General features: G+C 34.2%; 1 protein-coding gene across 1 annotated transcript; it reads right to left on the reverse strand.

Moving 5' to 3' along the window:
* Positions 1–3,386: 3,386 nt before the first annotated feature.
* On the reverse strand, positions 3,387–17,727 carry LOC114398215 (U3 small nucleolar ribonucleoprotein protein IMP3-like). The gene is made up of 5 exons (XM_028360387.1): positions 17,631–17,727; positions 5,125–5,161; positions 4,895–5,003; positions 3,816–3,889; positions 3,387–3,534 (listed from the first exon to the last, which is right to left on the reverse strand). Exons 1-5 carry the CDS (start codon positions 17,725–17,727, stop codon positions 3,387–3,389), a joined length of 465 nt encoding a protein of 154 aa, XP_028216188.1.
* Between the last annotated feature and the right edge of the window lie 8,610 nt (positions 17,728–26,337).

Below are 26,337 nucleotides of genomic sequence, written 5' to 3' on the forward strand. Positions count from 1 at the left end.
TCAATGAAAGTGAAAATATAATATTGTGGCAGATTTGGGATACAGCAGGGCAAGAAAGGTTCCATAGTATTAGGGCTGCATTTTATAGAGGGGCAAATTGTCGTGTTCTGGTATATGATGTAAACATACACTAAACAATTGACATGATGAGTTTCTTAAGCAGGTGTGTTGTTACTTCTTTCAAGCCTCATGTCTTCTTTCTGTACTCTCGTTAATAAGTGGTTTCTGCCTTTTGTTTGGATTACGTTGTCCTTGAGTTGAAGTCAAACCAAACCAAGCCAAATGAGTCTTTCTTTTAATTCAAACTAAGGAGACATGGTTAAATGATTGGATCAAATTCTGCTTAATCATGTCAAAAGTATGAACTTCTGACAACTTGTCTTATAAGTTACAATTTCTTGGTTTCTTTTCCTGATAGTAAGCTTGCTTGATGATTAGGTACATTTTTATAACCAAGGAAGATATTCTTGGCCTTCCATGCTTCCAGGTGATTTTTTGTCTAAATACTTAACTTTATATATAATAAAAATAACAAATGATATAATAGGAAAAATAAAATGAATGAATATAAGAATTAAAATAGTAGTAGCATATATTTATACAAAGAGATAAAAACAAAAACAAAGAAGAGACATACTTTAATTTCTCTCTTTGCCTCAATGACAAATCTCTTTCACTTAGTAGTGTTTTTCTGCCACAAACCTTTGTGTGGGGCAAGCTAACCATCCTTTCTACATTCAACAAAACATTCCTTTTCCTTCGTGCTTTGTTGGTCTCTTTTTGGTTTCTTTGTTTTCTATTTTTTTTGTTCTAATATACTCTTTGTAGCCTTCTGCACACTAACACCCTCTAACATATACAAAGACTGGTTGAGTGTTGCTACTTCACTTTCCTTTCTTCTTACGACATTCTCTCTATCATACCAATACAGGTATATATGTGTGTGTGTGTGTGTGTGTGTGTGTGTAACTTTCATGCCATATCGTATGGTCTTAATTTTGAATATTCCAGTAACATGTTGCGTAACTTATATTGTAAAATTATTAAGAAGTTGGACAATTATAATAATTATCAAAAATTTATGAATTCAACTTTTTCAATAATGTATTAACATACTGTATTAGTGAATGACGCTATAAAAAAAGTCTACATTAAACTAAAGATTATTGTTGTTATACTAATTACTACTAGTATTTTGTTACAGATAATTATTAATTAAAATTAATATTTATTTATTTTAATACAAATCTAATAAATTAAAAGATCCAATTTAATTAGTGTTTTTATTTAAAAAAATTAACACTTAACAAATCATAAGATTGAGATTATAAATAAAACATCAATTTTGTGTAACATTAAACTAAAGATAATGGTTAATAAATTATTTTAAAAAATTCTAATTAAAGTTTAAAATTTAATAGAAAAAGGGGAAATAATGAAAAATACATTATCTTTATAGTATTATATGGTCTACTGTTCTACAATTATTTCTTTTTCTTTTTTTCAGTTCATTTGTGTTTCCCAAGATAATTTGTAATCTTCACCCTTTTTTTGTTCATTTGAGATTGAGTTTACAAAGTCACATGTTGTTGCTCGAATCCCTGGGACTTTTTTTTGTGCGTGTTATGCTTTGCGGAAGCATTGGCTAGCAAATAATATATTGGGTCTTGCCTTCTGTATTTAGATTTGTTGCATTTTCTATATATAAATGTCTAGTTTTTTGGTCAATTGAGCCAATCAATTGACTATGTTTTTTATACTATATTTTTTGTATCCATTTTCATGGTTTGAAGCAATAAAATTTTAGAATTAAGCTTAATTCTTAGAAAATTAATTTAAAAATAAATTAAACCATTCATTCATATATGCTATGAATGTTTGTGTAATATTGTGAATTATTTTTTATTACTATATAGTATTTGACATCAATGACTACATATTTATCACTCACATGGAATTGAAATGTTTTCTCTTGGGTCTTTCAAGATTGGTGTTATTCTCTTGGTAGGTGTTTTGCTAGGACTATCTAATTGATTTAATATAACTTTACTACACTTACCTTTAAATCATAAGTAGTTAATTGTGTTCTCACTTACAATATTGATGACAATAAATATTTTTTTAAAATAAAACATTCTAAGATGGTTATTTAAAAAACCATCTTAAAAAGTGTATATCCTAAGACGGTTTTTTAGTTAAGAACTGTCTTAGAAGAATATCTTTCTAAGATGATTTTTTTAAGAACCGTCTTCGAAGGATAACCTTTTCTAAGACGGTTTTTTATGGAGTTGTCATCGAAAGTCTTGACTTTCAACGATGTTGACTTCAAAGACGGTTTTGAACCGTCTTTGAAAGTGATTTATAAATGTTCTTGTAGGGTCTTTTTGCAATAATGTATATGATAGGTAATATGATTTGATAGGAAGAGAGGTAAAGAAAAAATAAAAGTATCAATTAGGTGTTTAAAATTTGTGGGTTGCAAAAAACCAAGACTCTATCTAAAATGGTTGTCAAAATTGAAACTGGTGAAGACAGAATAAAGAAACATGCAGAATTAGTCGTTGGTGTGAATTTGATTGAACTGATTCCATCACTCTTGTTGCAGGTACAAGTTTTACTTACACAATAAATTATAACAGATATAATTTAAGGAATATCGAATTAATAAGTTTATCAGATTTAAACGTTTCAACTAGTTAACTAACAACATCAATTGATAATTATTTTTTAAAACCACCATAGGTATTTGAAAATTCTTATTTAACACCCAATTAATCCTCTCTTACCAGATCGGCTCATCTGGGGTAAAGTGGTACCAACTTGAACTTGAATTTAATCCATCACTATGTGACAGTCTAAATTTAGTGATTAAAGTTTAGAAAATACTTTTACAAATTCTAATGCATCAATTGAACAAGATAAAAAATTGTTACTTTGAAAATAAATATATTTTTGTTTGGACTCTCAACTATAATTCGAACTTGCAACTAGAGAGGCAAATCCTTGCAACTAAAAACACCATTACTATCCCATAGCCAATCAATGTCAATGGCTCATCTTTCACGTAAAATGCAAGCAGGGGCCCTTGTGATCCCTAAACAATTGACAGGACAAAAATGCAGAATATATATCAAATATTTGATATCACTATTATGATTCATTAATTTCCAGGTTCATTACATTGCCACTTTAATCTAGTATGAATTTAAAATTGAAATAAAAAAAAAATCCAAGCCTGTCTAAACTACCTGCCAAGGGAAACAAACTCGTCCATGATTCATACAGTAAACCACAACTAATTAGCCTTCCACTTAATTCATTAAACCATAGTCATCCAACTTGTCATTGTACTGAAGCACCTTTCTCGTTATTTTGGATGAATCCACCTATGTAACAAAGTCTTCCATGTTTCTAGTTACAACGAAAGCTGGATCTGTAGCTGTCTTTGGACCAACTCTTATCTCAATATATGTGACAGCTTCTTTCAAGTGCTCCGCAAATTTTAGTCGCAAAAAAACAATTGAGAGCCTACGCCTACACGATAGAGAAAAAAATCATTAATTTTTGGAACAGATGAGAGAAATATAATACAAAGAGACAATAAAAAGAAAATTTAGCAGAAAGTTAATTATAATCAACCCAGAAACTTTCCCTAGATGGCTAGATTATGGGGTCATTAGGTGAAAATTAATTACTAAACTACATTTGAAAGTAGATTATTTGTTTTCTCTTTATCTGTATATATTTTCATTTGGACACTAATGTCTAATGTGAAAAGTGCAAGCAAATAAAATTAATTACTCAATTTTTATTACTTGCAGAAGGATGAGATAGTTAAGCGTTCGCATAACATGATACTTTGCCTGGTTGGAATCACACCCATGTTGTAGTTGTCATCCAAAAAGAAGAAAAAGATGTGTAAGAAAGTAATAACTGATATTTTTCTCTCTCTGTTTCATGCTGATACCAAGAAGAAATAAAAAGTGATCCCTATATGAATGCAATCTTTCTATTGAAACTGCAAGGCTAAATTATACTTCTAGAAGTGGAGTTACATCCAATCAAATATTTTATACCAACTTAAATGTTATATGGAAAACCTTGATCATCAAGAGAGAACCAAAAGCACCAGAGGGCCATTGAGATGGGAACTGATATCTAAATCTAAGTGGGTTAGGAAGGATTCATTTTTGATGGATTAGAGGCAATTATTAGATTATAATAGTATGTTATATAAAATAACTTGCCTATTTAATTCTACATTAGTTCTGGTTAAGAAATTGTAGAATGGCAGCTACAAATTAGAATTATATCTAATAATAGGTGTGTAACTAGGCGACTGTGTTGTTATTTGCAGTTTGTGGACAGGGAATACTCTCTCTAGGAGACTTTTGTCTTTGGGACAAGTGTATTGTTGTATTATATTTCTGTGTTGAATATTTTATTTTATTAGTTTATCAATTGATGTTTTATCATGTTTTGTTTGATCATGTATATGTACTACTTATAGCACAATTGTCCAACAAAATCCATCCAACAATTTATATATAAATTTTCTACTTTATTTGTAACGAATTCAGGTAAACCAATTTCATACCAACTACACCAATCCAGTTCAAATGAAATAGTTGAACTATTGCAGCACAAATAGATTTGAGGAGTCTCAGAACAACATTGAAGTATAAATTGTTTCAAAGGAATAATAGAAAATATAAATATGAAATATAAGAGCTAATATAGTTACGAAACATGATATTCATTACTAAATACGAATTAATATCATTTCTAAAATCTCAAATCATGTGTTTAAATTTTGAACTACATTAAATTAGTGTAAATGAGCTCAATAATATGTTTGAAAGTTCACATGAAAAGGTTAATAAAAACGAACTTACAATTTTTCCAGAAGCTTATCAATCATATCAATCCGAAAAGGATCCTTTGGGTCCATTTGTTTCAATATGTTTACCAACTTCTGAACCATATGGCATAAACCTGAATATCTATTCATATTTTCACCATCCCGGAGGTTAAAACATAAAATGTGTCAGCTAAAAGCTAATCTAAAATGAAGGAAATTACATAATGTCAAAAAATATAAAAATCATGAATTATGCACAATAATTTTTGTAATCATCTCGTCTAGTAATATGGTAGCATTACTGCAAAAACAACTTTCGGCGATGGTTTTTGGGCACATTCAAAGATGGTTTTGAACTGTCTTTGAAGCAAAAGTCATAAAAAGTCAAAACTTTTCACGACGGTTGTTAAAAAATTGTCTTAAAAAAGTTATCATTTTAAGACGGTTTTCAGAAAACCGTCTTAAAATGTATTTTTAAAAAAAATTAAAAATTGAGCATTTTAAGACAGTTTTCCCAAAAACCATCTTAAAATGTTTACAATGTAAGACGATTTTTTAAAGAACCGTCTTATAATATTTTTTATTAAAATAATTAAAATAAATTGAGAATTTTGAGACAATTTTTCCAAAGTGTCTTAGAATGTAGACATTCTAAGACGATTTTTCAGAGAACCGTCTTAGAATGTCTATTTTTTTATAAAAAAAATAATGAATTTGAGTATAAAAGAATATGGTAATTATGTCCTTTTGAAAAATAACATTAACTTTAGAGATTCTACAAAATAATCGGAAAAAAAACTACATGGAAAATTCTAGTTATAGTAATTACATTTGAACTGCAAAATTCAAATTTAACTGCAACTGAAGTAGATTGGTATATTTCATAGCCTTCCAATGTCAGCAGGCAACATAAAAATTATGCAAATGATGGCAACCAAAACATTTAATTGAATATTTAGTAAATAGATTCTTCAAGATTAATAGTTCTAGTGATTTAGCAAAGTGATGGTAATCAAAATATTTAATTGAATATTTTTCTTTGTTTATTACCAAAGGCTTTGTTACTTACAGCCAATCATTCAGAAATAGAACTCACTAGGCAACCACTGTAAACAAAATACTATAAAGATGGTGAATAGAAGCTCACATAATTTTCTCCAATGTCAATAGCTTTGGCCATATATAGCTTCATCCATCTCTATCGACTACCATAGTGCAAAATAAAGGGCATTAGACTATATAATAGAATGACAGGTCAAAGGTGGTATTTGAATGAAGGAGTAGGATGCAAAGAAGAAATTAATTGTTTAAGAGATTCATTATCTGAAGCTCTTTAATTATAACTCAACACTTTGAGTAAAGTATGAAGCTCAAGGGAGAAAACCAACATAATACTAAGTAATTACATAAGAATTATGTTGTCAATGAATTATAAATCCATGTACAACTTTTAAAAAATTTCAAAAAGGTCACACATCTATGATTTATCCAGTTATAAATAAGATATAAGGATCACATGATAGGTTGGCATGACAAAGAGAAAACATACTCTTATTAAATATTACTTTGAAATGGCTCTTCCCCCTTTTATGACTCAACTTTTACAAATATAATCAAAGAAAAAAGAGACAACTTTCTTATTTGGATTTGTAGCTTTCTCTACCATTTTTTTATTTCCATCTATATTCCAATTAGTACTCTAGTCAACCTGATGGAAGTAACAAGCAAAAAACCTAATGAAAGTCAATTTACATACAAAACTATATTCATGAGTTTCTTTCCCCTTGTATTGTATTGACAGAGATCATTCTTTACAAGTGGTGAGACTTTAAGGTTACCAATAAAATGACAATTTCCATCCCATTAAGCAAAATTGGTATATTGGATTGGCAAAAAGACAAGTAAATGTCTAAATGACACTCCTTAGTGCTTCCAACTCCAACCATGTCATTATTTATAGTGAAATTTGGTTTGAAGCTTTGTTTATTTGACTATGTGAACTAAACTCAGTTCAAAGCAGCCAACTAAAATTCCCATGCTTGAGTTTATAGAAACTCTAACTTCTTGCCCCTCAACAACATAAGTTGAGAGTAGAGTCCCAACTTTCACTTTTCTTTTATTTTAATCTTTTTGTTAAGTTTGTTTTTATTTCAAATAAGTTAGTTATCTCACAAGTGAATAAGGGAAAAAACATGGGATTTTGGGATTGCATTTTGCAAGCTTTGATTTAAAAAACAAATTATGTTAATATGTCTTTATCCCAATTGCTCTTTATCAGCTTCAAAGGAAACCAGAAGAGAAGCTAGAAATATAAAAGTAGGCAAAGGAAAGGAAACCAAAAGTTTCACATAAGGCAATGAATGGTTGATGCATGTTAGTTTAAAATATTGTTTATGAAAGACATTATTCCTTTTTTATATATAAGGTTGTCTAGATATCAGGACTAAAAAGAACAAATTGATAGAAAAAATTCAATTATTAGAAAATTCAAATCATTTTTTTATGAAATTAATGGAAAAGTAGAAATGACATACCTTTGATAAGAGAGATGGTCTTTTCAAAATTTTCCTTGGTCAATTTACCTTTCTTAACACAGTTTTGTAGGTTTCCTACTCAACAGAGAAAAGTCATTACATGAGAACAGGAAAGATTTATTTCTTAATTAAAAGTGCAGTGTGAGTAGGTACTAGTGAGAACCAACTCATAAGAATCTATTCTCACCTTTAATCCTATTCATACCAACATCTAAGAACTTCTCATTTACTTCATTCAAGATGACAGTATAGTTGCTAAGAATTAAAGCAGTTGCTATTCCAGAGCCCATTAGTCCTCCGCCAATGATGGCAAGCTTCTTGACTTGTCTTGGAACCAGACCACAATCTGTAACCCCAGGTACCTGTTCATGTCAAGAGGTATTAGGAAAATGATATCTAAAGAATTTAGAAAAAAACTTAGCACTCAGAATCAGGCTAGCTAATACAACTTCAAAAATGTAGTATACCAGTATCATCTCAAGTCCCTTTGTCAAACCAACAAGACGAGGAAGTCGCTGTGTTCCTAAGACAATTTAAAACCAGGTTAGCAATACTAAAGAAAAATATAATAATGACAATTAGTCACAAGAAATGCACCATTACTCATGGTCTAACTTCATTTTACAAATTATTCTAGGCCTATCTAACATGTGAACTAAGGTATTAAACCAAACTTGTAGTTAATTAATAAATTCATTAAAATTGAACTTCAAACAGCTTTCAATGTAATGCATGTCACTCAACAATGAGCAGTAACAGTGGTAACATGTTTTCTAACTGGAGAATTAAAAAAAAAGGTTATGTATATAGATGAATTTAATTTGAATTCATACACCAAGTACAAGTAAATTTGATGAAAATAGAGAGGAATCAGTTACTACCTCCAAATCCAGGAATTATTCCAAGCTGAAGTTTAGGCAAGCCTAGCTGAGTAGTTGGAGTTGATAACCGAGCATTGCATGCCTATATGAGAAAGAGTTAGTAATATATTGTATAAAATTATGAAGAAATGTTTCTTTTCCTAATCAGTTGGGAATATGTACCATTGCAACTTCTAAGCCTCCATCCAAGGCAAGACCATCAATGGCAACATCTGATGGTTTCCTAGCCGCTGAAAAATGAAGTGAACAATTTTAACAGCAGAAAATGATAAAGGAATAAAAATTAAAGAAATTCATAAAATACAAAGTACCAACCAGGTTTTGGATGCTCTATAAGAAGGGAGAGGAAAGAATTAGAAAATGTGCACTATTTAATTGTGTACTTATTTGTGTACTGTTTAATTGTCCTATTTCTCTTACCCCATCATACATATATTTATTCTTTTTTTCCCACGAAATTAAACCAAAAAAAGGAAGGGGAGATTTTATTCCTTTCCCCTTTGATGAAATGATGGATAAATTAATTATTCACTCATTCCTCTTCCTATTTTCTTTTCTTTCTATCATATTCCCGTAATTTATTTTTTGATCAGTAAACACAAAAGAAGATGCCCTAGGCTCACAGGATCACAACATATATAGGAATTAATAACATTTGATGTAATATAATTTATTGCATACCTTTCCATGTAATTCTTCAATTCGTGATATCAGCTTCTGCGTCTGTAATTAAAAGGCAGGATCATGGCTATTAGATAATCTATATAGTGTTTTGTGATCAGACGATTAAAATTAAACACCCATTATTGTGTCTCACTTAAATAAGATTTTAAGTTCATCCTTCTTTAATTCTCTTTTGAGCGAATTTATCAGCATGCATATGGTTAGAAATGGGGAATACAAAATAGATTGAATACAAAAGAAAAGGAAAAAAGATATAGGCACAAATGGGTACCAAAAAAATGTAAAGAAATTGGAAAGTAGTTTCCAACTAATTTAATTTATATATATAGCACAATTTGGATCAAAGTGAGTTGAAGGAAAATGTAAAATTAATTAATTAAGATGAATCCTTAAATAGTCTAGTTGCTTATGAAGATCACTTGTGTAACGACCTGCCTCGTTGTTACGATATCATCACTCTAAACCGCGTAAAATTTAATTTGTAAATGAAAACTTCGTTAATTTGCTTATGAAAAATGAGAGTAAATTTTTCACAATATACATCCACCAAACAATGCACAATTACTTTTATATATATATATATATATATATATATATATATATATATATATATATATATATATATATATATATATATACACACACACACTAACTCAATACACATCATCCATATAACGAAAAGTAAATTAGTTCATATATATGATTAAATTTGTGATTTACATTCTCATTTCAAAAAATAATTATAGAACCAACTACAGAGGAGTTGATTAACAAAACACAACTCTCTCCCAAAATAATCACAACGTCATCACGTCGGCTTGGCGGCTCCATAAAAGAATCTCACATCACGTACTCTACTGTTGTTCATATGTTCTCACGAATGAAGGTTCAAGATCATCATAGGTACCAACCACACGGTACAAAAATTGCAAGGGTGAATTTATCATAAAAGAAATTAACACAAAAATCAAATGACCATGATTAGTAGGAAAACATTAACAAATACCATAATCATACATAAACATCCATTAGTCCAACATACACTCAACAAGTAGTTATCATTCGTCCATAATTCCAATCAATCATGCTCAATATGATGCATGCACCTGACCTCAACTCTCAAATGTAATGTGGTACCATTCGTCAGGAAATAGCCTAAGCGTGTCCACGCGACACTCTCACTTGGGAAAACTAAGCAACAAGTGTCAAGGTCACCCTGTCGTGTACAGACTACTCCCCCCAGGGTGATCAGCCTTAGTTTCAAGGAGTTCCAAACCAAGTGACATGCCCCCAAGTACAAGTATTCCCCCTCGTGAGAAACTATAAGTACTTACTGACAAAGTTTATACTATTTCCATGCAATATATAGTATGAAACATGGGCACCATCAATGCACTGACCATGGATAATTAAAGATTCTAAGCCATCCCCCTCTAGAGATGCTTAACCACTCTATTTCTCCCACTAGGGATATCCATCATGGTCACTGCACCCCCCATGTACATACACAACATACATCATCACAATGATATTTTCAACATCAACAACATCTCATCTCAATGTCATTATCAATATCAACTTCAACATCGTCTCTTCTCAATGTCATTCTCAGCATCAACATCCTCTCATCTCAATGTCATTCTCAACGTCAACATCATTTCATCTCAATGACATTATCAGCAACAACAACATCATCTCATATCAACATAATCATCAATAACAACATCATCTCATATCAATATTATCATAAACACCAACATCGTCTCGTATCAATTATTATCAATATCATCTTCAATAACATCGTCATTCTTTATCAACATTATCATAAACATCAACATCACCTCATATCAATTAATAACATCAGTAAATCACATTCTGCACATACATACATATATAGTTCATGCCTGAGATTCACAGTCTTCAGACAACACAAGTCTAATAAAAACAATAATTTCATTTATCAATAATAGGTGTATCGCATCCCATTAGTTGAAAACATTATTTTTCTTGAAAACCAGCACACACAAGGACAGACATACATTCTCATAATTGGGTTCCTTGACCCTAATTATGGTATCAAAGCCATAAAATTATAATAAACTCCCCTCACCTATCGTGAGCTCTTTGTCAGTTTCTCTTTACGTCACTTAGAGACCTCTCTCGTTCAGGTTCGTCAGTCCAAATGTAAGATTCTATATACCAAATCAAAGGAAATTTAGTATAAATTTCAAAAACAAGGTTAATAACAACATTCAGGGTCAATTGCCCCTGTCAAAACATAAAGGGTTAAGGGGTGTTTTGGATTCTACTAAAAGGAGATGTCATTTTGAAATTCCGATCACGCCAATGTGACTGGGGTTCAACAAAGGTCATGAAAATAGCATCAATTTTACAAAAAGATAACTTTTAGAATGTCTCATTTTCAAGGGTTTTTCAAAGGAAATGTAAAAACATCCTATTACAGTATCCAAAACACAAGAGACACTACGAGAAACTTAAACTAACTAGGAGAAATGCTTAGAAATCAAGATTACCTCAAAGAAGCTACAAAAGAAAGGATTGAAAGATTTTTCTCCACCGAATCCTTGAGGTGGGCTATGAGGATTCCACTTTGATTAAAACATTCCTCTCAGTGTGGTAGTTTGACGGCAAGCAACAACGGCTCGTGGTGGCCACCGATGGTTGTGGATGGTGGATGAAGAGTTTCTAGGGTGGTTTAGACGGAGTTTCGAGAAAGAAAGATGTGAAATCGTGTTTTTCACACTAAAAAACGTATTTATAATCTGCAGATCTCGCTTAACGAGCTTGTCTTGCTAAGCAGGAGTTCACTTTTGGTGCTAAGCACGACTTTCGTGCTTAGCAAAATTCCTCTGGGTTAGGATTTGCACTAAGCATGACAATTTGCGTTGAGCACAATTCCTCTTGTGGTAAGCACGACAATTCACGCTTAGAGCAATTGCCTCTCGGGTTCGAATTGCGCTTAGCAAACTTTTCACACTAAGAGAGAGGTAAAATATTGTTATTTTGCAAATCCAACGGTCAAACCTTGCAGAAATCTGTTGGGAACCTACAATCCAAATTTGAAGACGATCCAACGATTAATGAATCTAGGATCATGGTTTTACCGGAATAGGTTTGGGTAAAATTCAAAGTCTTATAATTTCAATTTAGGTCAATAAAACTCCACATAACTCAACATCCACATCAACAAAATCACACATGACTAATTCACACCATACCTCAAGTCATTCAAGTCAATCATATAATCAAATAACATGATAAATACAATTAAACATCGATTTATAGTTAGCGAAATTTCAGGGCGTCGCAACTTGTCTCTTTTGTATTTCATATGTTTCAATTAGATTTTATATGCATGTTCATTAATAAGATATACTCAAAATAAGTGTCAATTAGTATACTAGGTGCTTCCGAACTTGTGCAAGCGTTCTATCTCGTTGTTTCTATATACTATGCAATTCTTTCATGCTAAGTGGCTCTAGTTTTTCTCCGAGAAGATTCCTTTAAACAACAAAGAGAAACAAAATAAATTAGTGTGTCCTCCATATATATATAACCAGGACTTGTACATATGCTCGATCTCATCAGAATCTTTACCTTTGAATTTGTTGGAGGGACTCATGCTTGACTCTCAATACTAAAAGCTCTTGGTATTAGCACTGCAATGTGCAATGTTATTAAAGAGTAAATTGCTAGAAACAAATTTTTGTAAATAAATTTAAGTAGAATTAATATGCATAGTTATATCACGAGTAACTGGAAATTAGCTTCAAGATTTCTAAGTTAAAGATACAAATATAAAGGAAAAAAAAGGAAGAAAGTGAGATACAAGAGAAAATGACAATATGAATATGAAAACTTAATTACAAAATAACCCTAAGTTAAAAAGAGTAAAAAGAAGAAGAAGAAGAAGGAGAAAGTTGGGTGTGTCTTGTACATACAGTTAGTGACTACTCCACCCCCGAACATAGTGACTACAGGCAAAAAGAACAAAATGTAGTTATAGTAATTATAAGTTCTTACCAACTCTAATTTTTGCAAATTTAGTCTGGAAAACTTGTTTAGCAAAAGTATTACACTGTGTTCACCAATCATTAAAAAAATAGCCTGAAAACCAAGGTTATTCAAAGATGTGAATATCGATTAAGGCTATCTTAAGCACAAACAACAAAGAGGAACTACATAAATGAAGAGTGTAAATTTCTCGAGGACAAAAGGTAAAATTATTATTAAAAAATTATATAAAGGGCAGCACATCAACTCAGAACCATATGATACCAGAATTCATAAACATCTTGGAAAGGTGTCCAAGTACTTCGTAGCATCATGAGGAGGGAGACCTTCAAGAAAAAACTTCAACAACCGATTGTGTGTTCCTTGCATCACTTCAAAACACTGCTCAAGTGCACTCACTTATTGCTCTTTGCTCAACTCCAATGCCTTCATTAGTGGAAGTAATTCCACCTCCTCTTCTGCAAAATGTTGTTTGCATTGCCCCTAAAAACAAATTAACAACAAAATCAAGCCCTAATAAAAAAAACACACATATTTATCAGTGGATGATTCTTAACGGAACTTTCAAACATATTCAAACTGTAAAATCCCCTGGCTCAAGATATTCAAACTCACAATGCATCAATCATTCATCAGGGCATGACAACATCTAATTGCAAAATTTCTAGACGTCCAATTTGTAAAATTTGTAGTCATTTGATTCAAACTACATGCACCACCATTTAAAATTGTAACCAGGTTTCTATATCCAAGAATGTACCAAATGCCAACAAGTACTAAAGAAAAGAAAATGACATACTCAATTTAGTAAAAGTTTCAATCTCTATTTATTTTCTCTACCTATTTGGCTATGTTTATCTATTTGTATGAGTCTGTGCAAAAGACCATACCATTAGATACCATTGGACTTCTACGACAGGGAGTACTTTTCCATGAGGTTGGCTAGTTCCTCATCAAACTTATGCTCATACTAAACTTCTTCCTCCCAATGCCTCGACTTCATTGCAGCATAACCCATGCCACAAGCATGTAACAACTTCTCCTTTTCAGCAACTAAGTTCTCCATTTCTTTATCTTGGACCTCAACAAATTTCAGATACTCTTCCACCCTACATCCAAAGAAGTCAAATTCACTCAAAAGTCATTGAAAAATATAAATACCACTATCCAAATAACTAGATAATAATTTTTTAACCTACTACGGTTAACCAGGGGTTTGAATAGTTTGCACAAAGTCATAAGTTCAAACCTCAAAGCCATTATTGTACACACACAAAACATGCAATAATTTTTCTGCACATGTAGATAATTCTTACACTTTAAAAAATTAACCTAGCTTTCTAGAGTCACGTGAAATTAGTTTTTTAAGAATAAAATGTTCTTCAACAATTCAACTTAAAATCACCTACATAATAATTTCGCAAAATTTATTTACATTAAATTGGCTTCAGATGTGAATATATCAATAGTCCAATGGCAGGAATGACAATTACATACTTGAGTCTATATTCCTTAGCATTCACATGACCAGTAGTACATGACTGCTTCACCTTCTCACATTCCTCCGGTTGCATCCTCTTGATATCTTCTTCCTTCGCATCCCTTGAATCATGAATGATTTTGATCTGGTCCTTGAAGAATTGTTCTTGCATATACATCTTTCATGATTGACAAAATACATTAGTGAGAAAACAAAACTATGAAAAAATAATATCGTGACCTCCAAAAGGGAAAATTAACAAAATAACAATTTTGTTCATTCAATTTTTAAATAAATGGAAATTGTTCTAGAAAATTGGGTTAATGGTTGCATCAAGCCTCCATAACAAAACAAAAATAATCAATCTAGATCCAAATCTTAACAAGATTTTGTGCCTTTCTTTCAAGGCATTAAAAAACAACCCATCTAGATAAATAGCCTAATGCAGTCTAGGCCAGTGCAACCCTATCAATCTATCATCGCTCATTGATTTCTTTTACTTTTAATGAAAAGGGAAAAGATATAAAAGAGTAACAATATGCAATTGTATCTCAATTCAATGCTAGTCTAATTTGACACATCAAACTGAAGTTCAATAGTACGTACATGAATCACATTTTTATATGCAAAACATCTCAAATAAGAAGAGAAAAGAGGTGAAAGTAACTTTAGATTATCCACTCTTGTACTACAAAAATGTAAATTACAACTAAAAATTTTCAGCAAAGCAATCAAGCATAAGCATATCCTAACCACAACTCAGTGGCATAAAAAATAATATACTAAAGTACATTCCATAACCAAGTAACCACTTTTCAATAAAACTAATAGTCATGAAGTCTGACTGATGTTAATATTACCTCTTCTTTGGTCTCTTCATGTTGCATTTTAGTTCTCCTCCTCACAATGCAATTTTCATCCATTCATTTGCCAAATTTGGTGTACAACCATCTCCTGATATGATCTTATGTCATATTTGAGTCTAGATTTGCCAACATAATTTCATCAGGAGGCCAAAAAAAAAATGCCAGATTATACTTTGTCTCCATAAATTAACCTGTATCTGGTATACATCAAACCATCTGCATAATACAAATATGAAGAAAAGTATCCAAGAAAGAGGAAATGAAACCTTGGGAGTGCCTATTGGAAAAGTCCATATCTCCTTCTATAGCCATGTATCCATAGAGCTGGCAATTCCCCCAGGGAGATATAAAATAGGGCAAGTGAACCAAGAATCTTTATCAGTTCCTTGCTCAACAAAATGCTTGTGGAGACGTTCTACCTCTAGATAGCCAATAGCTGAGGCTTCAAATATCAAAACACTCATCCCACGATGACCTTGTGGGCCATAAGAGTGTCGTGCTCTCATAGCATCATATATGCTAAAATAATCAAGAAGTTCCTGGTTACCCATACCTATCCATTGAATACACAGAACAAAGTCCAAAGTTAACACAAAAACCAATAATGTTATTCGAAAATTATGAATGTTATGCTCCATAAATAAAAATTTAATTCATTACCTCAAGTTCATCTAATTCCCAATTAAATTCATGGAAGACCTACAAACAGGATACACGTATGAGAGCAATTGTAATATTCTAAAGGTAGTAGACTTACAAGGCATGTAGTACTCATATTTCTTATGTTTGTCTCAAACGTTCATTTTAAGATTATTTAAGCTAGGCAACCAATAACATAAAGGTATGTATATTTCTCCAAGAACAATCCATACAGAAGATCTGAAACAAACTGTAGAATACAAAATTGCATAGGGGAGAAAATAAAAAGTTATACCTTCTTTGGGTACAACTCAAGATAAATATTTGGGATTTTAGTCTATCAGCTTGGCTATCTCTGTTGAAGACATAAAGCCATAATGAAGTTTAGAGATGATCAAGAAGCAATGATTCATAAACATACTCAAAAGAAACCACCAAAACAAACAAATTGAGATGAATACTTGTCCTCCAAGGGAATGTATGGAACCCAGTGGTAGTAGTACCCCTTAAGTAGTAAACAGCAGAAACATTAGCCTCAAAACTCTACAAATGAACTTCACAGTCCTTGCTCATTTGACAAAGCCAATAATGAGAGGATCCAACCTTAGACAACGCTTTCCCTCCACTCACTTTCAGCTCCTTAACCTTTTTCCTCATACCAAAACCTTATTCATCCACCATCACTCTTTTCACCAGCTCCACTACCTGTTCTCGTCATACAACTCCTCCCTCCTCCTTCGCCACCCGCACCGCCACCCCAAGCTCCTCCAACAGCATAAACGCATTTATTTTCTGCTCCATATAAAGTGGCCATGCCACCATAGGAACCCTGTTAAGAACGCTCTCCAAAATAGAATTCCAACCTTAGTGCATCACAAAACCACCTATTGCAGGATGTCCCAGAATCTACACATGCGAGGCCTACATGGGGACCACAACCCCCATCGCTTCCATTTTCATGAACCTCTCCAGCAAGTAATTCAATGCCTCATCACCACTATTCGATACTTCAAAAAATAAGCCACTCCCATTGCCCTCGCACGATGGCCACACCACCCAAAAAAACCTTTGCTGACTCAGCTCCAAATCCAATGACATTTCCCTCATTTAAACCTCTGACATTGTCTCACCGCTTCCGAATGACACATAGACCACCGACTCAGCTGGGTGACGATGTTCTAGAGGTCGAGCATCTTGTCGCGGAGCTTATCAGCGTTGGTGTCAACAATGAAGAGCTCATTAGTGAGGGCTCGAGTGAGGATGGCCTGCGCGATGGCCATTCCCACGTTGTCATTGCTGATCACAAAGATCTTGTTATGGCACTTGGTCGGAGAGGGAGGAGCCACGTTGGTTACTAATTTAGGGTTCCACTCAAAACAGAGAAAGCGACAATAAGAGAGACAGAAAGGGTCAGTGCACACGTTGCCCGATAAGAGAAAAAAAACATGAATTGAAAAGGCAACCATTTCAAGGACGATTTTTTGAATAATCCTCCTTAAATTCACAATTCTAAGACGGTTATTCAAAAACCATCTTTGATATTAATGAATTTAATTACAACTTTGCCACCACATTATTTTCAAAGACGATTTTTGTCAACCGTCTTTGCTAGCACGTCGTAATAAATAATTTGTGTAGTAGAGTAGCATTGCATAACCAGGTTCTCTAAGTGACCCCCTTCCCTCTTCCATTCCAAAACACTTACCTTCTTCCAAAGCTTATTTTCATGAAACTTTAGCTTCCTCATTGTTTCTTTGATAGCATCTCAGCCCAAGTTAGGCCCCAAAAGGATTACTAAAAGGCCTTTTGACCTAAATGATTTGGTATAAAGCATTCTTATAGTCAAAATACAATTTGTTGCAATTTCCATTACAATATTCCTTTTATGTTATTTTAATATTCCTTTTTTCTATTACCTAGTAGTATGACTAACCAATGATGAGATACTATATAAATATCTTTTCATCAATGAAGGAAGGAAAATAATTAATATACACCCTTACCTTTTCTTATTTTAGTTGAAGGTTCCCTTGACCTCGAATTCAAGGTGTTATCCCTGCTTTATCAATTGGCCTGACCTGCTGTTGCATCCATTGCAGAGCACAACACACATAAACCTATCGTTGACCTTTCAGAGGATGTCATTCTCCGACTTACTCAAACCAAAACACTTTTACCACTAGCCCACTACCCTTCTCGGCTTTTTCCCCCCACCAGCACCACACCCACCACACCACCTCCCCTACCTAAATCTCAAGGTTCCGTGATTTGATGGTCATGACTCCTTGGGTGGATCTTCAAAATATCTTAACCCTTTGATTACCTAGGTATAATTGACGAAGAATGGATCATTGTTGCTTCATTTATATATGGATGGTTTGACATTAAGTTAGTATCAATGGATGTTTCGAAATGGCTTCATTACATCTTGGATCAGCCTCTTGCAAGCTCTGGAAACTCACTTTGCACCCTCCTTTTATGATAATCCAAAGAGGGCTTTGTTAAAGCTCACTCAAAAAGGGGTTCTCAATTACTACCTAACTAAATTTGAGTGCCTTGTTAACTGCATTGTGGGCTTGGCTTTGCGCTTCTTGTTGAGTTGCTTCGTAACCGATCTCTCGTCAGAGATTCGCTGTGAGGTCCAAGTTATGTAGCCAATTTCTCTCCCTTAGGTCACCTGATGTCGCTTCATGTGGAGCTTGTAGGCCTTGGATCATCTTCATCAATGGATTCCTTTGCTTCTTGAGGTCTGATTGCAGCGGAATGGAGAAGGAGAAAGATGAATGGAGATGCCACTTCAAGTAGAAGATGAGTCTAGAAGAAGCTCACCACCATAGGAAGCCATGGATAAGAGCTTGAAGGTAGAAGAAGATGAATGAAGGAAGAGGAAGAGAAGAGCATGAAATTTAGTGCCTCTAAAGAAGTCTGAACTTTGAAGTTTAATTCTCAAATGATCAAAGTTGAAAAAAATGCACACGCATGACCTCTGTTTATAGCCTAAGTGTCACACAAAATTGGAGGGAAATTTGAATTTCAATTCAAATTTCACTTGAATTTGAAATTGAATTTTTGGAGCCAAAATTTCACTAATTATGATTAGTGAATTTCAGTTATGGTTCAGCCCACTAATCCAAGATCAATTCCAAGATTCTCCACTAAGTGTGCTTAGGTGTCATGAGGCATGTAAAGCATGAAGGACATGCACAAATTGTGACTATATGATGTGACAATGAGGTGTAGTAAGTAAATGCTCACCTCCCCCTCTGAAATTTAATTGGATTAGGCTTCTACCAATTCAATTAAACTTATTTCCCAACACACACATCAAATATTCACTTAGTGCATGTGAAATTACAAAACTACCCCTAATACAAAAATTAGTCTAGGTGCCCTAAAATACAAGGGCTAAAAAATCCTATATTTCTAGGGTACCCTACCTATATTATGGAGCCCTAAATACAAAGACAAAAAAAATAATGAAATCCTAATCTAATATATACAAAGATAAGTGGACCCAACCTTGGCCCATGGGCTCAAAAATCTACCCTGAGGTTCATGAGAACCCTCGGGCCTTCTTCAACAACTCTAGCCCAATCCTCTTGGAGCCTTTTGCTCATGGCTCTAGTAGCTGGTCCCTTCCTAGGGAGGATTGCATCATCCCCTCCCTCTTGAAGAGGATTTGACCTCAAATCTGTCGGTTCCTCCTCCTCAATATCAGCTCCACCTGCAAAAGGAATTAAATCAGAAATATTAAAAGTGGTACTAACTCCATACTCTTCTGGGAGGTCCAACCTATAGGCATTGTTATTGATCCTCTCCAAGACCTGAAAAGGTCCATCCCCTCTAGGGCTAAGCTTGGATTTCCATTTAGTAGGGAATCTATCCTTCCTAAGATGGATCCAAACCCAGTCCCTCTCATTAAGAACTAGCTCCTTTCTTCCTCTATTGCCTTTAGTTGAATACACCTTTGTTTGGTTCTCTATTTGGTTCTTAACCCTCTCATGCAACTTCTTTACAAACTCTGACCTAGATTCCCCTTCTTTATGTATAAAAGAAGTGTCAAGTGGGAGGGGAATGAGGTCTAAGGGTGTTAGGGGATTGAACCCATAAACAACCTCAAAAGGGGATTGCTTGGTGGTTCTATGAACCCTCCTATTGTAGGCAAATTCTACATGAGGAAGATACTCATCCCAAGACTTATGGTTTCCTTTCAGAAGAGTCCTTAAAAGGGTGGATAAAGACCTATTCACTACCTCTGTTTGCCCATCAGTTTGTGGATGACAAGTGGTAGAGAAAATAAGTTTGGTTCCTAGCATAGCCCATAAGGTTTTCCAGAAGTGGCTAAGGAACTTAGCATCTCTATCTGACATAATGGTCCTAGGCAAACCATGGAGTCTCACAACTTCCCTAAAAAAGAGTTTTGAGATGTGGGAAGCATCATCCACCTTGTGGCATGGTATAAAGTGTGCCATCTTGCTAAACCTATCCACTACCACAAAGATAGAGTCTACACCTCTTTGGGTTCTAGGAAGCCCAAGGACAAAGTCCATACTAATGTCTACCCAAGGTGCAGATGAGATGGGTAAGGGTTTGTATAGCTCATGAGATATCACCCTAGACTTGGCTTGTAAACAAGCCACACACCTAGTGCAATGCTTATGGACATCTTTCTTCATATGGGGCCAATAAAAATTTTCTTTCAGTAAGACAAGGGTCTTTTCTATCCCAAAGTGGCCTATGAGCCCTCCCTCATGGCTCTCTTTCACAAGTAATTTCCTAATGGATCCTTGAGGTATGCAAAGTTTTCCCTCTTTGAACAAATACCCCTCAGCCAAATAGAATCCATCTTGGGCCTTTTTCCCACAACTCTCGTAAATGGGAGAGAAATATTCATCTGAAGCATACAAGTCCCTAATGTTATCAAATCCTAAAATTTGAGCTCCTAGGGAGCAAAACAATATGTGTCTCCTAGAAAGGGCATCAGCTACCACATTTGTTTTTCCCTTTTTGTATTTGATAACATATGGAAATTGCTCTAGGTACTCTACCCATTTTGCATGCCTTTTGTTTAACTTGCTTTTCCCTCTAATGTACTTAAGTGATTGATGATCACTATGAATGACAAATTCTTTGGAAACAAGGTAATGTTCCCAAGTTTGGAGGGCTCTTATTAAGGCATAAAGCTCTTTATCATAGGTGGGGTAGTTGGGGGTGGCACTATAAAGTTTTTCACTAAAATAAGCAATAGGGTGTCCACCTTGTAACAATACAGCTCCAACTCTCACTCTAGAGGCATCACATTCTAGCTCAAAAGTTTTAGAAAAATCAAGAAGAGCTAGAACAAGTGCCTTAGTAAGCTTTTCTTTGAGAAAAGCAAAGGCTTGCTCTTGTTTTTCAACCCAGATAAATGCCATATTCTTCTTCACCAGCTCATTGAGAGGTGATGCAATTGTAGAGAAATTAGGAACAAACCTTCTATAAAAGCTTGCTAACCCATGGAAGCTCCTAATATCTCCCACACTTTTTGGGGTGGGCCATTCTTGGATGGCCTTGATTTTCTCAGGGTCCACTTGGACCCCATTTCTACCAACTATAAACCCTAAGAAAACTATATTATCTACACAAAAGGTACACTTCTCTATATTTTCATAGAGGGTGTTTTTCCTAAGGACAGAAAGAACTTGCCTGAGATGTCCTAAGTGATCATCTAGGCTCTTACTGTACACTAAAATATCATCAAAATAAACAACTAGAAATCTATCTATGAAATCCCTTAAGACATGATTCATAAGTCTCATAAAGGTGCTTGGTGCATTAGTGAGCCCAAAAGGCATCACTAGCCATTCATACAAACCAAACTTGGTCTTGAAAGCGGTTTTCCACTCATCACCCTTTTTCATCTTGATTTGGTGATAACCACTTTTAAGATCAATTTTTGAAAAGATATTAGCACCATGCAACTCATCAAGTCTAGGAATGGGGTGCCTATACTTTATAGTGATGTTGTTGATGTCCCTGCAATCTGTACACATTCTCCATGTACCATCCATTTTGGGCACCAACAACACTGGCACAGCACATGGGCTTAGGCTCTCTTGGACCCAGCCTTTCTCTAACAATTCTTTAACCTGAGACTCTATCTCCTTAGTCTCCTGAGGGTTAGTCCTATAGGCTGGCCTATTAGGAAGGCTTGCTCCTGGGACTAAATCTATTTGGTGTTTTATTCCCCTTAAAGGAGGTAGCCCAGGGAGTATCTCTTTGGGAATCACCAAATTCATGTAAGAGTTCTTGGACCTTTGGGGGTAAGGTCTCAAATGTAGGAATTGTGGCAATCCTAAGGGATGTTTCCCTTGATAGTAGAACATAGAAAGATTGTTTAAGAAGGAGTGCTCTTTTAATATCAACTTTTGTTGCAAAATGATTTTCCTTCTTAACAATCTTCTTGGAGGAATCCTTTTCCTCTTTCTCCTTCCCCTTGGCCATCAAAGACAAGGCCTTACTATCTTTCTTTTTCTTTTGTTTTTCTAGTTTTTCTTCCTCATCCCTCTTATCTTTCATAGTTAGTTGATCTTTGGCCACCTGTGAAGGTGTTTGAGGATGCAACACAAATTTAGTGCCAAGATGGGTGAGGGTAATCTCATTAGTTAGGCCATTGTAAATGATCTTCCTATCAAATTGCCACGGCCTTCCTTAAACAATATATTCTGCCTCCATGGGAACTATATCACAATTAACTTCATCCTTATATGTCCCAATGGAGAAAGGTACCTTCACTTGTTGGTTAACTATCATTTCCCCTTGCTCATTGAGCCATTGAAGTTTATAAGGTTTTGGGTGGGGAATGATAGTGAGGTTCAATTTGGAAACTAATCTTATGCTACAACAATTGCAACAAGATCCACTATCCACAACGAGAGAACAAGTTTTATTTAAAATTTTCCATCTTGTATGAAAGATGTTCTCTCTTTGGGATTGAGATAGATCACAAGATTGACCTCCAAGGAGCCTTCTAACCATTAAGAGGTCACCTTCTTCATGGGGGTAGATTTCCTCACTAGAATCTTCACCCCTTACTTCATCTTCACTTCCACTAGAGGAAGGGCAAGAAGTAGTCTCCTCTTGACTACTATAAATGTCTTGACCCCTCATGATCATGGTTTTCTTTGTGGGGCATTGAGAGACAATGTGACCTCTCCCAAGACATTTGAAGCATTTAATGTTGCTAGTCCTTTCTTGGGAACTAGTCATAGGGGTGTATTTCTCTATGGTCTTACCCTTATCTTCCTTGGGTTTTGAAGGTGTAGCTCCCAAAATTCCATGGGCTTGGTCCTTCCTTGGATAAGAGTGAGAGCCATAAGATTTTGAAGAAGACTTCCTTTTAAGTTGTTGTTCCACTCTTATACAAAGTTGGACAAGCTCATCTAGGTCCCTATATGGAAGGAGTTCAACCTTGTCCCCCACTTTCATATTAAGCCCACTAAGGAACCTAGCTATGCTTGTTCTTTCCTCCTCCCTAAGTCCAGCTCTTAAAAAGAATAGTTCCATTTGTTGTCTATATTCTTCAACACTCATACTCCCTTGTCTAAGCCTTTGGAACTTGTCCATAAGCTCCCTTTCATAGTAGGAGGGAGTGTGCCTCTTCCTAAGGGCACTCTTAAGATCATTCCAATACTCTATTGGAGGATCCCCATGAATCCTTCGTTCCCTAACAAGGGAAGTCCACCAATAGAGGGCATACCCTTGAAAGCTAAGGGTAGCCAATGGAACTTTTCTCTCTTCGCTAATATGATGGAAAGCAAAGAGTTGTTCAACCTTCATTTCCCAATCTAAGTAGGCCTCAACATTATCTTTTCCATGAAAATATGGGAGGTTAAGGTTAACCACTTAAGGCCTTCTATCCTTTTCTCTTCTTTGGGAGTGATGTTTAGTATGTGAACTATGGCGCCCTCTATAATAGTCGCTAAGTTCTTCACTTAAACTCTTGCAAGAGTCATGACTACTATAGGAGGCATGTTTTTCTCTTTTCATTTCTTTCATTATTTTTCTTCTTTCTTCCTCTCGTATTTTCTCTCTTTCATCTTGACTTATTTCTTCCACTCTTTTTTTACCTTTTTCTTTTCTCTCTTGTTTTTCTTTCCAAAACTTAAGGGATCTCAAATCATCTAATATCTTATACAAGGGGTCCTTAGGAGTAGAACCCTCACCATTAACACTAGATGAAGAATGAAGACTCGTGTTGGTTCCTAAGTTATGGTTCTTTCTTGTTGGGGGTTTGAAAACCAAAGGTAAAAGAAACTATGGTTGAAACTAGCCAAAATAAACACTAAAAGAGGTGTGAAAGATAAGGTAAAAACTAATTGGTAAAAGGAAAGATATTTAGGTGGTTTGACAATGGAAGGTAAAGGAAATAAGCTATGAAAGTAAGCAAGAAATGTAAACTAGGCGAATCCTAAGAGTGTTTGGATGACCATATTTAAGGTTCCCAACAAAACACTCACAATCCTAAGGGAAAATTGCCTAAAATTATTACACACAAATGGAAGTAGGGTGACCTATTGGAGGCTCCCAACTTACTTCCAATGAAAGGCCTTTTTGTTACTAAATTTGAAAGCAATGAAAGTAAGTAAATTGTCAATTACAAAATTACAACAAGGTCCTCAATTTTGGTGGTTGTTCTCTCTTTGGTGATTCACTAAATTTGGAGTGCTTCTTAGTCCAATAGCTCTTAAGGTGGTTTTCCCCTTGCTTCTTGACTCAAATTCTTCAAGGGATGGCACCAATCCTCCTTTCCAATTCCCTATATGGCAACTCACAAACAAGGAAACAAAGAGACAAGCAACAACCAAAGACCTGAAAAATGAAATGAAAGCTAAACCAATAGATTTTTAACAAGACAAATTTTCAGGGATTTTTCTACAATTAAAGCAATGAAAAGCACATAAAAGCAAGCTAAGACTCAAAGAGAAACTTAGAATGTCTCTAGAGTAGAGTAAAAAAAAACTAAAATAAAAAGACTCAAGAAACCTCTAGTTTTGGAACTTTTTTTTTCACACTAATTTTCAATTGAAATTTTAGAACTAGGATTGGTATAAAATAGGCACCAATTATAGAACAAATTTTTGAGCCAAAACAACAAGCACACTTCCCTTTCACTTTTCTTTTTCCTGGACACTGATTTTTCTGCCAACTTATGTGATTTTTATTATTTTTTCCTTTAATCCAAATCGCTTGGTTCTTTTTTCATAATTTTGGTCTAAATGTCTAGAAAATTCAGTAAATATTTCAGTTCAAAACACGTAGTGACCAATTCCCAGTAATTTATACAAGTTCTTATGTTCAAGCTGCCAGCACCAGCGATTTCAACCTAGAAATCTAAAGTAGTGTTTATGTTGCTTAAGGCTTGGATAGTTACAATTTGTGTTTGCTTATGCTCAATTATCTTGAATAACACAATTCAAGAGAGCTTAAGACTTATTTTGATTCACAAATCCAGTCACAACTCAGCACCACAACTCAACTTCATCATAGGCATCATGTAGGAAACTTAGAAAAAAAGAGTTCAACAACAAGACTACTTCTAGGAATTGATTTAGAACATGTTATGAACTAAATAACATGCATGAATTAGACTCAAAATTCAAAAGATATGCTAAGAATGACAAGAATACATGAACAAATGTATCTAGAATTCAATCAACAAAATAAAAATTCAACACAAACTTAGAACATAATGTGACAATTACTATGACTAAACATGATTTTAAGACAACATGGATTAAGTGATTTATACTTAGATTTTAGTTTTTTTTTTCTAATCAATATTTTGGAAGAAAATTTAGATCTAAGGTTCAGCACAAGAATATTATGAATGAAAAATGATGGAACCTAAAATCAACACAAAAACATGATTCAAGAGTAGATCTACAAAATTTGAACTATAGAAATGCAAGAACAATTGTAGATCTAAGATTTAATCGGTTTATTTTTTTTGAATCAACTCTAAACAGCACCAAACCACAAGAAAATGGAGGATATAAATGGAGAATAAGATGAAGAACAAGGAATTAAAGAGAATTCACCGAACAAAAAGATAGAGGAAGTAAAAGAACATCACCTAGATGAAGATGCTCTGATACCACATGATGTAGCTCCATGTGGAGCTTGTAGGCCTTGGATCTTTTTCATCAATGGATTCCTTTGCTTCTTGAGGTCTGATTGCAGTGGAATGGAGAAGGATAAAGATGAATGGAGATGTCACTTCAAGTAGAAGATGAGTCTAAAAGAAGCTCACCATCATAGGAAGTCATGGATAAGAGCTTGAAGGTAGAAGAAGATGAATGAAGGGAGAGGAAGAGAA

Source organism: Glycine soja, chromosome 19, assembly GCF_004193775.1.
Source record: "Glycine soja cultivar W05 chromosome 19, ASM419377v2, whole genome shotgun sequence".
Classification (NCBI taxonomy): domain Eukaryota; kingdom Viridiplantae; phylum Streptophyta; class Magnoliopsida; order Fabales; family Fabaceae; genus Glycine; species Glycine soja.